Source organism: Bubalus bubalis, chromosome 24 (assembly GCF_019923935.1).
Source record: "Bubalus bubalis isolate 160015118507 breed Murrah chromosome 24, NDDB_SH_1, whole genome shotgun sequence".
Classification (NCBI taxonomy): domain Eukaryota; kingdom Metazoa; phylum Chordata; class Mammalia; order Artiodactyla; family Bovidae; genus Bubalus; species Bubalus bubalis.
In genome coordinates this window covers 21,363,136-21,378,491 of record NC_059180.1, presented here as the reverse complement: position 1 = coordinate 21,378,491, position 15,356 = coordinate 21,363,136, and the positions used below count along the sequence as shown (strand labels likewise).

Here is a 15,356-nt window from a genome sequence, read left to right as displayed (position 1 = left end):
TGATGGCCCAGGAAAAAAAATCTTGAGCCCCAACTTGCTCAAACTGTGATTTGAAACGACTTTAGGTTCCTACTTAAGGAACTAGGTCTCTGATTCCTCTTTTCACCAGCAGATTACAAAACTCCCTGATCAGAACAGTAAGCATTTTGATCCAATGTTCCCCTGGCAATTTTGTACTTGAAGAAGCACCTGGAATTTACAGCACATTCTTACAGCACGTGCTCTTCTTCCCTCCTGCCTGTTACACTGTCTGCAAATTTAGAGCTTGGGAAAGTTTGAGAACCAAGGGAATTGCCCTCTGGTTTTCTTCTCTGAGCTTAAGAATGCCCATCACATTGTTAAGCAAATGCTCCCTTTAGCAGCGATGGGTAAACAAAGACATGGGTGGGTTTTCTGCTACACCTAACTTGAGATGTACAAAATCAAAGCCACAGAGCAGGGGCAGGCAGCTCTGGTTCTGATTTATGAGCGTTTAAGACAACAACAACAACAAAAACAAAGATTACTGAGAGGTCACTAGAGGGTCATTAAGAACAAGTCCAAACACACTAGACTTCCTTCCTTTCTTCTTTATTTTTTAGGTAGTTATTTATTTACTTTTGAGAAGCATGTTAAACTGGTGGAATCAGTTGGTTAGGCAGCTGGTTAACAAATCTTCTTTCATTCACTGAGGAACTGTGTGTCCAAAGCACTGGATATTCAGAGATGGGTATAACAGAGTACCTACCTTCAAAATTCACCTTTAAGAGAAGGTAACACAGCTTTGCAATACAGGTCCAAGCTCTGTGGGAACAGGGACCATTTCTATCTGTTCCCAGGCTCAGTTCTTAGAGCATAGTAGATCCTCCGTAAATATTTTTGGATGGCTGGATGAACGGGAGCCAGGACAAAAGCTGTAGGTCTAGGCTTTCTAAATGATGATTTCTTAAGGACAAATGTCAGGCAAATAGAATCAGGAAGGGCCACTCCAGACAAAGGGCACAGCAATTACAAAGGGGGTTGCAGAAAGGATTTGAAGTCTCATTTCAAAATGATTCAAAATGTAGTGAATCATTTCAAAAAACCACTTTGAAGCGCACTCAAAATACTAGAGTATTCAAATCACAGTTTGAGCAAGTTGGGGCTCAAGTATTTACAGCAGCAGCCAAGTATTTACAGTAGTACTAGAAAGAAATTATGACTCCTTCACTGAGGCAATGGCTATGGGGATGAGCAGAAGTGACTGGATTTGAGAGATCTTACAGTGTGGAAGCAACAGTGCTTGACAACCAAGGTCATCGGGGAAAGGCCAGGGCAAGTTAGATCCATATTTAGGTTCTGACTTGGGTATTGGGTTGAATGGAAGTACCAGGTTCTGAATTAGGGAATACAAGAAGAGTAGGGTTCAGGGAGAAAATGACCACTTCAGTTTGGCACATACCCAAGGTGTAGCTTTGGGAAATCAGGCTGAAAACGTCCAGTGATTAGATGCTCTAAGCCTGGAGCTCAGGAGAAAAATCCAGAGGCAATGGCGGGGTGTGGGCTGCATCTAACATAGTTCTAGGCTTAGAAATAAATGCTGTCACTCAAGACCTGAGACAGAACGCGGATGTTTAAGGGCTGAGCAGAGAGGAAATGGAGAAATAGAGGCACCAAAGTAGCAGCAGAAGCTGGAAAGGCTTGGTGTCAAAGAAATGAAGATCATTTCAAGGAAGGTGTTAGCTCGAGTGCCAAACACAGTTGAGCAGTCTGGCAAGATTAAGGGTAAAAGCTGTTTTCTGGGTTTTGCAACCAAGAGGTCACTGGTTCTTTGCCAGAACAGTTTTCAGTGGAAGGAGTGGAACAGAAACCAAAGCACAATAGGTTGGATCATGAATGGGAGATGAGGAAGTGGGCAAAGGCAAGTTCACCTAGGGGGCTGCGGACCAGGCCCTGAAGAGGGGCGAGACTTCACTGCCACGGCAAACCCTACTGTGCATTCTTATCTTAAAGCACCCGCTTCTTTTCACAGGCATGTTGGTAACAGGGATTAAGGGCTCAGACTCTGGAGCCAGACAACTAGGATCCAAACCCCAACTTTGCACTTTGGTCGTGTGATCTCTGTGTCTCAGTTACCTCATCTGTGAAATAGGGCTGATAGTAAATTACTGTACAGGCTGGTGAGAATTCACTGAGCTGATTCATGCCAAACAGTGCTTGGCATGTGTTGAGTGCTCCAAAAATATTGGCTATTACTATACACCTTTTTTTTTTTTTAAAGAAAAGAGATGTGAAAGGATGGAAAAATAAGCATTAGGGGAGGTTTTTCTTGTCCTTCCTGACACCCCCATTCTTTATGAGTGAGATATTGTTCTCTTCCATATAGTATTTAGAAGGAGTACTAATGATTTGCCATATGTGTTACAAATATCTTTCCCAGTTTGTGCTTTCGTTTTAGTTTTCACTATGCTACCTTTTTCACATGCAAAACATCAGATGTTTACATAAGTCAAAGTCTTCGGTTTCTTCTTAAGTCATTATGTTTATTGAGTATTTTTCCTCCTTGAGATCAGATACTGAGCTGATTTCCTTCCAGTTATTTCATTATTTCTTTTCTTTTTTTTTTTCTTTTTACCTTGAATTTTATTGTTTTGATACATTTGTTTTTCCCTGGTACATATTTATTCAGCTAATATTTCATTATTTCATTTAAAAGTTTAACCCACTAGAATTTCTATCTCTGAAGGATTTGAAATTGAGATAGGATTTATTACTTCCTCCAAATTCTTAACAAGTAGTCCTAACTTCATAGGTTGAATAGTTCTTTTTCCTCCACTGATTAGGAACATAAATTCTTATAATTTATTAGCATCTAGGAATTATTTCATAACTTATTACAATATAAAAACAGAACAAAAAAAAAAAGAGTCAAAGCACCCATAACTCCATCTAGGGTTTCCTGTTGCCCTTGGGCGTTTCCCTGACACAGTTCAGACTTTACAGGGGTGAGCTAAGGACTCCTGTCTGACTTCCCTCCTCCCCCAGAATTCTCAGAAGGAAGCAGATAGGACCTGGTTTGAGAAAAATGAGTCTGTTTCCACATACACCCACATACAACACATGTGCACACATACACCTAATCACACCCGCACACACCTGTGTTTGCATGCATACCACACACCTATCTATCCATCTGTTTAAACTTCACACACTCTCTCTCACACACACATATATTCATTCTCATTTTGGGGTCCCTAGTGATCAGGACAGAAGCCAAATTGTTTCCCCACCCTGCCCATGTCAGCAGTTCTGGAAAGCTGACAGGGAAAAGAGGAAATGAAACATGAGGGGGTAAGGGGGAGAGAGAGTGAGAGAAAGCCAGGGCTCTGTCCAGGTTCCTCTGACTGAGGCTCCGAGAAGCTGAAGACATCTATTCCACTCTAAAAAGGCTGCTTGCCCCACCTGCCCCAGCCCAGGTGTTTTAGGAAACAGCCTGAATAACCTAGGAGCTCTGAGTTTGATAAGCATCATTCAGAGTAAAGGGCCATTGAATACTCAAAAAGCATAAAAATCACAATGTTATGACTTTCTCACAATCAGTTTCCTGGAAGTGGTCTTCAGGCTGGTTCTCAAAGTAGAAGGAGCCCCAGCTGCCTTTGCCAACTGCATAGGGCTTACCTGTGTGGACAGACCCTCTCCTCCAGATTTCAGGGTACTAAACGCTCCCTGCAGGCAAATAGAGCCCAGGGCTGACACTCGGGGCTCTGTGGCCAGTTTAGCAGGACCTGGGGGCTCCAAGGGACACCTGATTGGCAGTGTGCAGCTTGGAGAAGCTTAGAGGGTAGCATTGGGTGAAGGTGCCCTGAGGGAAGCCACTGCTTGGCATCTCTGTGCCCATTTCCCAGCCTAGCCCTGGCATGTACTGGAAGCTCTGAATCTGTTTGTTCCCCAGCTATTAGAGGAATGAAGTAAGTCTGTTTATTCTATACTGACACAGAAAGACACACACTCTTTATTATGAATGAGAAAAGGATATTGTAGGGCAAGGGAACATGTGAATCTTATTGTCTGGATCTCAGGATGGAAATCTGACCTGTTGCAGTAGGTGCCCAGGGGAAGAGAGGAAATCAGATGGTTACTTTCCTCTCTGCTTCTTCTGTTTAAATGTTTTAAAATGAGCACTGTCTTTTGCCCTGGAGGTTCTTGCAGTTAATTGAGGAAGACTAATGGATCAACAGATCAATTACAATACAAACAGAAAGAGATTATAGCCCCTTGAGATGACTATAGTTTCTATCTGCACCAAACTTCTTGATTTCTTTCCCCCCTACCCCACCCATCCCCAACTATCTTTCTCTCTATTCAGCCACTCTTCAAAGAAAAAATAATTTTCTTCCCTCCCATAAATCTGACATCCATTTGCCCTTTACCCTCCCCATCTCAAAAAAAAAAAAAAAAAACTTTGTACACACACACACACACATACACACACACACCAAATCCTAGCTATGAGTTGGTCACAATTTATATTCTATAGTTGCTCCCCCTTGGGAGACATTATCCTTCTTTTCCCCTAATTGTCTTGTCTGGATTGTTCCTTTGTAGTGACAAATATTAAGCTAGAACCAAATGTGTAAGGCATAATAAAAAACATAATTTAATAAGGCTTTCATATAGTGAGTTGCAATGTTCTTACCTCCTCCAATCAGGGTATCATTCTATACTGCTGTGCATTCTTTGGTCCTCTCTAAGAAAGTACATTTTTCCAAGTCACCTTCTGGGACCAAAAGACAAGAAGGTAGGAAATGAGTCCTTTGCTGAGACAAGAATCCCATGCAGCACAGTAACTGCTCATCTAATCCCTCCTGCCCCATCCCCGTGGATTCTCTAGTGGCTCACTACTATTCAGAAAACCAAATCCAAACCCACGTTTCTCAGCAGTGTAGGAGACTGCCACAATTTGTCCTTGGCATCCCTCTCGGATGTCATTTCCAGCAACAGCTCTCCCTTTCACCATGGTCCAGCCACCCTGGCCCTCTCCCACCTCCACTCTGGCTGCTCCTTCTGCCTACTCCTCTTCCTACATTTCTTGACAAGTCCAGCTCTTTCCTGCCATTCCATGTCCAACCAACATGTTCTTTGCTCAAAGATGTCTTCCCTAATCACTTTGGAAAGGTTGTCCCCTCCTCCCAACCCTTCCAGTTTCTACCTAGTTCCATTAATCACTATAAAAAATTATTCAAAATGATTTATTTGCTTTTTGGTCATCTGTCTACTGCATGAGAATGTGAGCTCCAGGAAAGCAGGGAACGTATTTCAATCATTGTGGATTCCATAGTGCTCACAACAGGGCTTCCCTGGTGGCTTAGTGGTAAAGAATCCAACTGCCAATGCAGAATATGTGGGAGACTCGGGTTCAATCCCTGGGTCAGGAAGATACCCTGGAGAAGGGCCTGGCAATCCACCCCAGTATTCTTGCCTGGGAAATCCCATGGACAGAGGAGCCTGGCAGGCTAGTCCATGGGAATGCAAAGAGTTGGACATGACTAAGCAACTGAGCGACATAGTGCCTAGAATAGCATCAAGCTCCTAGTAGGTGCTCAATAAATATTTGTTAAATGAATGAGTGGGTGGTTGCTCAGCTCCTGGAAGCTGCTAGCAATGCCCCTTGTCTGGGTCCTGGAGGAGTGCAGGGCTGAATATGTGCTGCTGTGATTACAGACAGAGTCCTTCAAGCTGAGTGATCCCTACAGCCAGTGCACAGAGGACTGGAGTGACGTGCAGATCACGAACATCTACAATGCCACGTATTCCCTCCAGGTACAGGCTGGAGACAGCACCCAGCCCCAGGCTGTGGTCTGGACCCAGGAGACAAAATTATATATAGGTTGGGGTGTGTCTGGGACCAGGAACTGTGGTGAGAATCCTGGGGTTCATCCAAAGATCTCAAGAACAAATGATGCCGGCTGGTTCCAGTCCTCTTCAACCCACCTGTAACCAGAGCTTAGTCGAGGTTTGTGTGGAACAGAACGTACAGCTCGACAAACCTGCTTCCAAATCAGCCTTGGGGAATGAGAGACAGGAGGAGGAGGCAGTCTGGGAGGGGTTGGCTAAGAGGTGTCTTTCATCCGCTGACAGCCTTGGACAAGTTGTGTGCTCCTCAGTAGCCACCAGGGGAGTTTGCATTGGATCAGGGGCTGCTAATCGGTGGTTTCTAGGCCCCTGCCAACCTGCCCACCTGGTTTTTCACCTGGTTTAAAAGTAGGGGAATTTCATAAGAAAACCCAGATTTCTAGCTTCTCTTGAAAAACAAGATCTGGTAACAATGGGCCCGTATTCCTACAGGATAAACAGTGGGTAGAGTGGCCTTATCAAATGAGACACGTTCTTTGGTTCCCTGCAATCTCCACCACCCATTAGTTATTACCTACATTGACCCTCGGGTGTGATCACCTGTTACATCTTGTCTTCTGTTTTGCGAGTCTGCCCTTTGCCTCCCACCAGGACACCTGGAGAGTCAAATGAGAATCACCCAGCAGAGCAAAAGGACCAGGCGCCCTCTGCCCTGAATCCTCTAGCTTCTATTAGAGCTGAGCTGAGAGGTGGTGGAGACACTGAATGAAAAGAGACTAGTGGTCAAACAAGGTCTGCTTGTAAGAAATAGAGATGCAATCACACTGACATAATGGCAGAAGGAAAAGAAAAGTCAGCTCAGTGGAAAGACACTCAGGACAATATTTAGTGAGAAGCTAGCATTTACAAACACTTTACATCTTTCGATTCATATCACAACAACCTCATGAAGTAGGTGCTGTTATACTGATTTCACAAATGAAGACAACAAAGCATCAGAGAGTTTAAGTAACTCACCTGAGGTCACACAACTGGGAGGTGGCAAAGCTGGTATATGAACTCAAGTAGCCTGACTTCCAAGCCCCCATTGTTAGCTTTTATGGCTCTAAGCTTTGTGGATATCATGGTACCTTAAGATCCCCAGGGATCCTGAGTGGAGGGCGTGCAGCTGAAAATTGGAAAGTTGGAGACTGTGTTTGTTTCTCTGTTTCTTGGCACCTGCTCCAAGTTTCCCACTAAACCTCTGGGTCAGCACTCACATGGTGGCAAATGACCACCCCAGCCCCTCTCTAGCTCATCCTGGCCTCCACAGTTCAAATTCCCAATATATTTTCTAGCTTTGTCCCTTTGACCCTATCAGCTAGGACATGAGGGGTACATTTATGCTGTCTGCCGAGGCTGTGGGAGGCTGACCCTCTCTGACTGGGGGATATAGGGAGGGGAGATCTCTGGCAGCCGCAAGCAAGGAGGTTAAGGGAACTCCTGGGTCTTGTCTTTCAGATCTGCCTTCACTCGTGCTTCCAGGCTAAGATGGTGGAGAACTGTGGGTGTGCCCAGTACAGTCAGCCTCTACCTCGGGGAGCCGACTACTGCAACTACCAACAGCACCCCAACTGGAGTGAGTGAGACACCAACACCCCCACCTTGCACACCCCCACTTGCACACCCCCCACCTTGCACACCCCAGGAGTAGCATCAGCCCCACCCTGGCAATAGCTAAGGCCCTCCCAGGACCCTGCCCTGATGGCCTTTGACCTGAGGGAGACAGAGAGATATTAACCAGTTTCACTCTTGTTGTGAAGCCTGGGTTGAATTCCACTTTCTGATTAATGACCAAATGCTACACCCCAGCTGCTGCTAAGTCCCTGACCCCCTCTGTCAGCTCGAGGAGGCAGGGACTATTGATAGTGTCCTTTCACAGAACAGGTAACTGAGGCTCAGAAAGGTTAAGCAACTTGCCCAAGGTCACACAGCCAGGGTCTAACAAAGCTAGACCCAAGGCAAGGACTGCCAACCCATCCCACCTCCAGCTAATGTTCTTAACTGTGGCAATGTTCTGTCTCTCAAAGTCACAAGGTAGCAATTGTTTCCAGAGAACTAGTATTTGTAGAAAGTGGAAGGTGAAATCACTAAAAGGAGACTGTGGGGATATCGGGCTTCCCAAGTAGCTCACTGGGTAAAGAATACACCTGCAATGCAGGAGATGCAGGCAGACGCAGGTTCGATCCCTGGGTCAGGAAGATCCCCTGGAGGTGGGCATGGAAACCCACTCCAGTATTCTTGCCTGGAGAATCCCATGGACAGAGGAGCCTGGCGGGCTATAGGCCATGGGGTCGCAAAGAGGCAGACACAACTGAAGCGACTAAGCATGCATGCATGGGGGCATCACTGGGAAACCCTAGAAAGGGCCCTGTGGCCCCAAAGTTCATATCTCCCCACACCCCGTTCCTCAGTGTACTGTTACTACCAGCTGCACCAGGCCTTCGTCCGGGAAGAGCTGGGCTGCCAGTCAGTGTGCAAGGAAGCCTGCAGGTGAGTGGACCCAAAGGGGTGGGACGAACACGTGGCTGGGCCAGGCCACCCACACTCACTCCATGCCCTTCTCCGCTTAGCTTTAAGGAGTGGACACTGACCACCAGCCTGGCACAATGGCCATCGGAGGTCTCCGAGGTAAGTTCTCTGCCCACTGTTCCCCCCCTGGAACCTTCGGCCTGTAGCCTGAGGTCCTGGCTGTGTCCTCTGGCCTCAGGGTTGATCCACAGGGGAGGCCCATGTCAGGAGCTGGGGCTGAGAGGAGAGAGCAGACAGGCTGGCTCTGGCCTCTCCAGGCATCCCCAGGCCACTTCTTTCTCCACCACAGAAATGGTTGCTGTCTATTCTCACCTGGGACCAAAGCCAGCAAATAAAGAAGAAACTCAACAAGTAAGTTGATCTCTGCCCTGCTTCCTCTGCTCCTGCCCACCCTGGTTCCAGCCTCCTCACTTGATTCCTCTGTGCCAAACCCTCTCCTTTTCATTTGTTCATTCCTTCACTCATTCCTTTATTCAACAGTTATTTCTTGAGACTTATCATGAGTTAGGCCCTGCTCTAGGCTAGGGCTCTCAACAGTTGACCACAACCCACAGCATGAAAATATTGATATTTATCCCATTGCGGCGCATTGAATACACCGCCAGAATAAAACTTTCATGAAACAGTACTCTTTTATGATGTACAGGGCATTCAGGCTGCTTGTCAGATGTTGCACACTTGTGTACCAAACCATCCAACTTGTGTACCAATTGTTTACAACCGTCCAACGGGTCACAGCATAGTTCCAAATGCTTAGTGCCTATATCAGTTGATAAAGATTTAGAATCTATCTGTGCATGCAGCCTGATCTTTTATATTTCACTTTGTAAAAAGTACTAGTAAGGCTCAGTACATTTATTTCATGATTTCCTAATGTATCTTGACCCACTTGGAAAAATACTCTTTTAAACCTTGAAGCTTCTAATTGCACTTGATTTTCCTTATCAAAATTCACTACCAAGAGACTTTTAGTAAAAATCAGCCAGGCCAGAGTTCAAGGATCTCAACAGATGGAGACAGGGTGGGTGGGGGATTGCCATGTAAACTCACATTTCTCTGGGTTATTACTGTTTACATGGTTCCCTACCCCAGTTTGGTCTCCAGCATCTTATTTGATGTCCACTAGGCAAGGTGTGAGGTGCTGGGAGGTGCCATGATGACCAAGCAGACATGATCCTTGCCTCCAAGGTACTTCAGTTCAGTTCAGTTCAGTCGCTCAGTCGTGTCCAACTCTTTGCGACCCCATGAATCGCAGCACACCAGGCCTCCCTGTCCATCACCAACTCCCAGAGTTCACTCAAACTCAAGTCCATCGAGTCGGTGATGCCATCCAGCCATCTCATCCTCTGTCGTCCCCTTCTCCTCCTGCCCCCAATCCCTCCCAGCATCAGAGTCTTTTCCAATGAGTCAACTCTTCGCACAAGGTGGCCAAAGTATTGGAGTTTCAGCTTCAGCATCAGTCCTTCCAAAGAACACCCAGGACTGATCTCCTTTAGCATGGACTGGCTGGATCTCCTTGCAGTTCAAGGGACTCTCAAGAGTCTTCTCCAACACCACAGTTCAAAAGCATCAATTCTTTGGCACTCAGCTTTCTTCACAGTCCAACTCTCACATCCATACATGACCACTGGAAAAACCACAGCCTTGACTAGATGGACCTTTGTTAGTAAAGTAACGTCCCTGCTTTTGAAAATGCTATCTAGGTTGGTCATAACTTTCCTTCCAAGGAGCAAGCGTCTTTTAATTTCATGGCTGCAATCACCATCTGCAGTGATTTTGGAGCCCCAAAAAATAAAGTCTGACACTGTTTCCACTGTTTCCCCATCTGTTTGCCATGAAGCGATGGGACCAGATGCCACGATCTTCGTTTTCTGAATATTGAGCTTTAAGCCAACTTTTTCACTCTCCTCTTTCACTTTCATCAAGAGGCTTTTTAGTTCCTTTTCACTTTCTGCCATACGGGTGGTGTCATCTGCATATCTGAGGTTATTGATATTTCTCCCAGCAATCTTGATTCCAGCTTGTGCTTCTTCCAGCCCAGCGTTTCTCATGATGTATTCTGCATATAAGTTAAATAAGCAGCCTTGTTTAAACAAGCCAAGTTAAATATACACCCTTGACGTACTCCTTTTCCTATTTGGAAACCGGTCTGTTGTTCCATGTCCAGTTCTAACTGTTGCTTCCTGACCTGCGTATAGATTTCTCAAGAGGCAGGTCAGGTGGTCTGGTATTCTCATCTCTTTCAGAATTTTCCACAGTTTATTGTGATCCACACAGTCAAAGGCTTTGGCATAGTCAATAAAGCAGAAATAAATGTTTTTCTGGAACTCTCTTGCTTTTTCCATGATCCAGCGGATGTTGACAATTTTATCTCTGGTTCCTCTGCCTTTTCTAAAGCCAGCTTAAACATCTGGAAGTTCACAGTTCATGTATTGCTGAAGTCTGGACTGGAGAATTTTGAGCATTACTTTACTAGCATGTAAGATGAGTGCAATTGTGCGGTAGTTTGAGCATTCTTTGGCATTGCCTTTCTTTGAAAGTGGAATGAAAACTGACCTTTTCCAGTCCTGTGGCCACTGCTGAGTTTTCCAAATTTGCTGGCATATTGAGTGCAGCACTTTCACAGTATCATCTTTCAGGATTTGAAATAGCTCAACTGGAATTCCATCACCTCCACTAGCTTTGTTTGTAGTGATGCTTTCTAAGGCCCACTTGACTTCATATTCCAGGATGTCTGGCTCTAGGTGAGTGATCACACCATCATGATTATCTTGGTCATGAAGATCTTTTTGTACAGTTCTTCTGTGTATTCTTGCCACCTCGTCTTAATATCTTCTGCTTCTGTTAGGTCCGTACTATTTCTGTCCTTTATCGAGCCCATCTTTGCATGAAATGTTCCCTTGGTATCTCTGATTTTCTTGAAGAGATCTCTAGTCTTTCCCATTCTGTTGTTTTCCTCTATTTCTTTGCATTGATCTCTGAGGAAGGCTTTCTTATCTCTCCTTAGAGTCTAATAATAAAGATAGACTTTGATCAAATCATTGAAAACTGTTAAACCAAGTATTGCATAGTGATGACCCCTGAGCCAAATATGATTCCGCCAATATAACCAGTTATTTCCAACTTTTCCTGAGAGATCAAAAATTCTGGCAACATTAAACTTCCATTTTTGCAAAGCACCGACGAGTACTGAGTACTGGCTACCTTTCTGGGATAAGCATGAATTTTCTAGCTTGCCACAGTCCTAGCAGGAGGGAATTTAGTACAGTGAGTGGTTAAGAGCACGAGCTTTAAAGTCAGATGTAGCTAGGTTTGAATATCAACTCTACCAGTCATGAGCTGTGTAGTCTTGGGCAAGTTGCTCAACCAATCTGTGTCTCAGTTTCCATGTCTGTAAAATGGGGATACCTGCCTTATAGGGCTGTTGTGCGAATTAAACGAGTTAATTCTTGGAAGAGTGCTTGGCAACACAGGAAGTGGTCAATAAATGCTAGCTGTTATTATGGTTATTATCATTATTCCCCTCTGGTTCATTTACATCACTTACCTGTCTCCCGGACATGTTTTAGATCGCCATCAGACAATCACGATTGCAGGGTTTAGTTGTGGGAGGGCAGCTGTGGGGACTGATTTAGTCTAGAGCTGGAGAAATGGTTTTTGAGTGAAGGGATGGCTTGAGTGACCAGGTCCCGGCTGGAGATGTGCTCTGTGGTGCACAAGGAACCCCATAAACCAGGTTCTAAGACACCCTATGGAGCTCAGAGCCTGGGCCTTGCTGGGGGCTGGGCCGGAGAGACACAGCCATGCTAAGGGGCTGGCTATTTGCTAGAGCACAAAAGCCTCCAACTCACCTTGGCCCTGCCTATTGGAATTCTTACAGGACAGACTTGGCCAAACTCTTGATATTCTACAAAGACCTGAACCAGAGATCCATCATGGAGAACCCTGCCAACAGCGTGAGTGGCTCCCTTCTGAGACTGTCCCGGGTCTGCGACTTTGCCCATCTGCCTGGCCTCAGGGAGCAGAGTCAGACTGTGGGGGTCCAGCCCAAGCTATTAGAGCCACCAAAGGCCAACCAGGCCTCAGATCAGAATGGGCAGGGTAGGAGGGGACAGACAGCCTGCTCTTGTCTTCCCCAAACCTGTTCAGGGCCAGGGCTAACCAGTGGCTCCCTTGGGCCTCAGGGTCTTTGCGTGAAGCCAGCTTGGTGGGGATTCCCCCTTGATCGTGTGCTTTGGCCTTCCTTGCAGATCGAACAGCTTCTGTCCAACATCGGTGGCCAGCTGGGCCTGTGGATGAGCTGCTCCGTCGTCTGCATCATTGAGATCATAGAGGTCTTCTTCATTGACTCCCTCTCCATCATTGCCCGCCACCAGTGGCACAAAGCCAAGAGGTGGTGGGCCCGGAGACGGGCACCTGCCTGCCCCGAGGCTCCCCGTGCCCCGCAGGGCCGGGATAACCCCAGCCTTGACATAGACGATGACCTGCCCACTTTCACCTCTGCCTTGAGTCTGCCTCCAGCCCCAGGGTCCCAGGTGCCTGGCACACCACCCCCCAGATACAACACCCTGCGCTTGGAGAGGGCCTTCTCCAGTCAGCTCTCAGACACTCAGGTGCCCGCTGAGTCCTGAGACAGGGCGGGGAAGAAAGATGGAGCCAAGACCACCAGCCACGGTTGAGAACTTAGAGTCTCCAGCACACAGGGGGTGTCCTCCCCTTGCTGGGCTTTTCAGAGACATTGACTACGAGTCTGCTTTGAACAAGGTGGGCCTGGGCGTGTGCAGGGGACCATCGGACCCCTCCCAGCCGTACTCACGACCGCCTAGGACAAGCTAGATCCTGCAGGCCAAACCCCTTAGCACACCTGCTACGGAGAGAGATGGGGCCAAGGAGATGGGGCCGGCCTGGACAAAGGCCAGGAGTGAAGCCTGACAGAGTTCTTGGCCAGATCTTGAGAGAAAGAGAGAGCAAGAGACTCCTCCAAAGCCCCAAGTTGGGGGTTTCAGCCACTCCTCCAGCCTGGGCTGGGACCCAAGGATGTGACTTTACATGTTGAGGCCTGACATTCACTGCCTGGTGCCAAAGATAGGAGGAAGCTCTGGGCCTGGAGCTGGAGCTGTTTGTGAATAAACCATTCCTAGTTGCTGAATTCGGAGAAGGCAATGGCAACCCACTCCAGTACTCTTGCCTGGAAAATCCCATGGACGGAGGAGCCTGGTAGGTTGCAGTCCATGGGGTCGCAAAGAGTCAGACATGACTGAGCAACTTCACTTTCACTTTTCACTTTCATGCATTTGGAAATGGCAACCCACTCCAGTGTTCTTGCCTGGAGAATCCCAGGGATGGCAGAACCTGGTGGGCTGCCATCTATGGGGTCTCAGAGAGTCAAACACGACTAATGTGACTTAGCAGCAGCAACAGTCGCTGATATGGGGGCAAGGTCTGCTCTGAGCACTCAGGAGGGAGCTGGCCCAGGGTCCTTGGAGTGTTAGAGGGGAAGGGGGCTCTGTGGGGGCACCTAGGGGAGTGACAGGAGGCCCTCACTCTGAGCTGGGGCAGGGAGGGAGACACATTCTGGGCAGCTAAGCCAGTACTCTGGGTCCTTAGCAGAGAAGGGCCAGTTAAAGGACTCTGTTGGCCACTCCTGTCTGGTGGTAGCCCAAGGCATGACTTCCTGATAACCCACCTCAGCTGCTTTTTCTCCAAGGCAGACCACCTTCCCCCACTGATGGCCTGCCCCTCAGCAGCAAGTCAGCCACGTGGACAGCTGCCTCCTGCCATATCCACACCTTCCAAGATGATAGAAGCTGATGTGTATTAAGCACACAGTAGGTGCCCAATATCAGCTCAAGAACCGTGTTCTGGCTGCTGCACTCAGCACTTCCAAAGATTGGCTAGGGGACTGCACGCTTCAACCCACAGCCAAATCCTGTTTTTGCCTGTGACCTAAGAGTGATTTTGGTGGTTGTTTTTTTTTTAATACTATTCAAAATATCAAAAGAAGGACCGTTTGTGACATAAAAACTATATGCAATTCAAATTTCAGTGTCCATAATAAAGTTTTATTGGAACACGGTCATGCCCCTTTGTTCATTAATTGTGTATGGCTGGATTACCACGGCAGGCAGAGGTGAGTAGCCGCTGTGGCAGCCCCCCAGAAGCCTACAGTATTTATTCCCTGGCCTTGTACAGAAAAAGAAATCTACCAACCCTGGGATTAGCGCAGTAAGAAGGTATGGTTATCCCACTGTGTGGATGAAGAAACTGAGACAGAGAAAGATTGAGTGACTTGCCCCGGGTGACCCAGCTAGGAAGTTGCAGAGCTGGGTTTCCAACCTAGGCAGTGTGACTCCAGAGCCCATGCACTTTATCAGTACCATTTTTGCATCCAATCAGTGTCTGTGCCTTTTAAGGATGAGGCTCCTGTCAGTCCAGGTGGGAAGAGGGGAAGGCTCCACACCCAGCTGTAGGGCAGAAGGAAGTCCCTCATCTGTGAATGTGGACAGGCCTGCATTTCAGGACTGCCTTCTGCCCAAGGATGGCTGCTAGATGGAGGCAGGAGACTCAGTGACAGAGCAAGGGGGGACTTCCCTGGTGGTGCAGAGGATAAGAACCTCCTGCCAATGCAGGGGACACGGGTTCGATCCCTGGTCTGGGAAGATTCCACAAGCTGTAAGCCACTTAGCCCAAGCACCACAACTACTGAGACCTAGCTCTAGAGTCCACGTGCCACAATCCCTGAAGTCCATGTGCCCTAGAGCCTGTGCTCTGCAACAAGAAAAGCCACCAAAATGAGAAGCCAGTGCACAGCAATGGACCCCGCTCACCACAACCAGAAAAAGCCCGCACAAAGCAGCTAAGACCCAGCTCAGTCAAAAAAACACAGAGGAAGGGATGGGGAACCTTGCCTGGTCCAACCCCACCTCAGACTTGTAGCATCCACAGCCATCTCTGCCTCGTGCAGTGGTTCCCCT

The 15,356-nt window shown here is 47.3% G+C and overlaps 1 protein-coding gene across 3 annotated transcripts in view; it reads left to right on the top strand.

The window, feature by feature from the left end:
- Nucleotides 1-13,655, top strand: part of SCNN1G (sodium channel epithelial 1 subunit gamma) — a 30,119-nt gene extending 16,464 nt beyond the window's left edge. For 2 of the 3 annotated variants that reach the window (XM_025274736.2, XM_044935721.1), the window contains exons 7-13: nt 5,680-5,778; nt 7,312-7,429; nt 8,265-8,343; nt 8,424-8,481; nt 8,672-8,733; nt 12,263-12,338; nt 12,633-13,655. In XM_025274736.2, coding sequence (XP_025130521.2) covers nt 5,680-5,778; nt 7,312-7,429; nt 8,265-8,343; nt 8,424-8,481; nt 8,672-8,733; nt 12,263-12,338; nt 12,633-13,013 — 873 coding nt within the window. In that variant the 3' untranslated portion in view covers nt 13,014-13,655. The remainder of the gene's footprint in view (nt 1-5,679; nt 5,779-7,311; nt 7,430-8,264; nt 8,344-8,423; nt 8,482-8,671; nt 8,734-12,262; nt 12,339-12,632) is intronic. The other variant, XM_044935722.1, reaches the window with a different exon arrangement.
- The last annotated feature ends 1,701 nt before the right edge of the window (nt 13,656-15,356 follow it).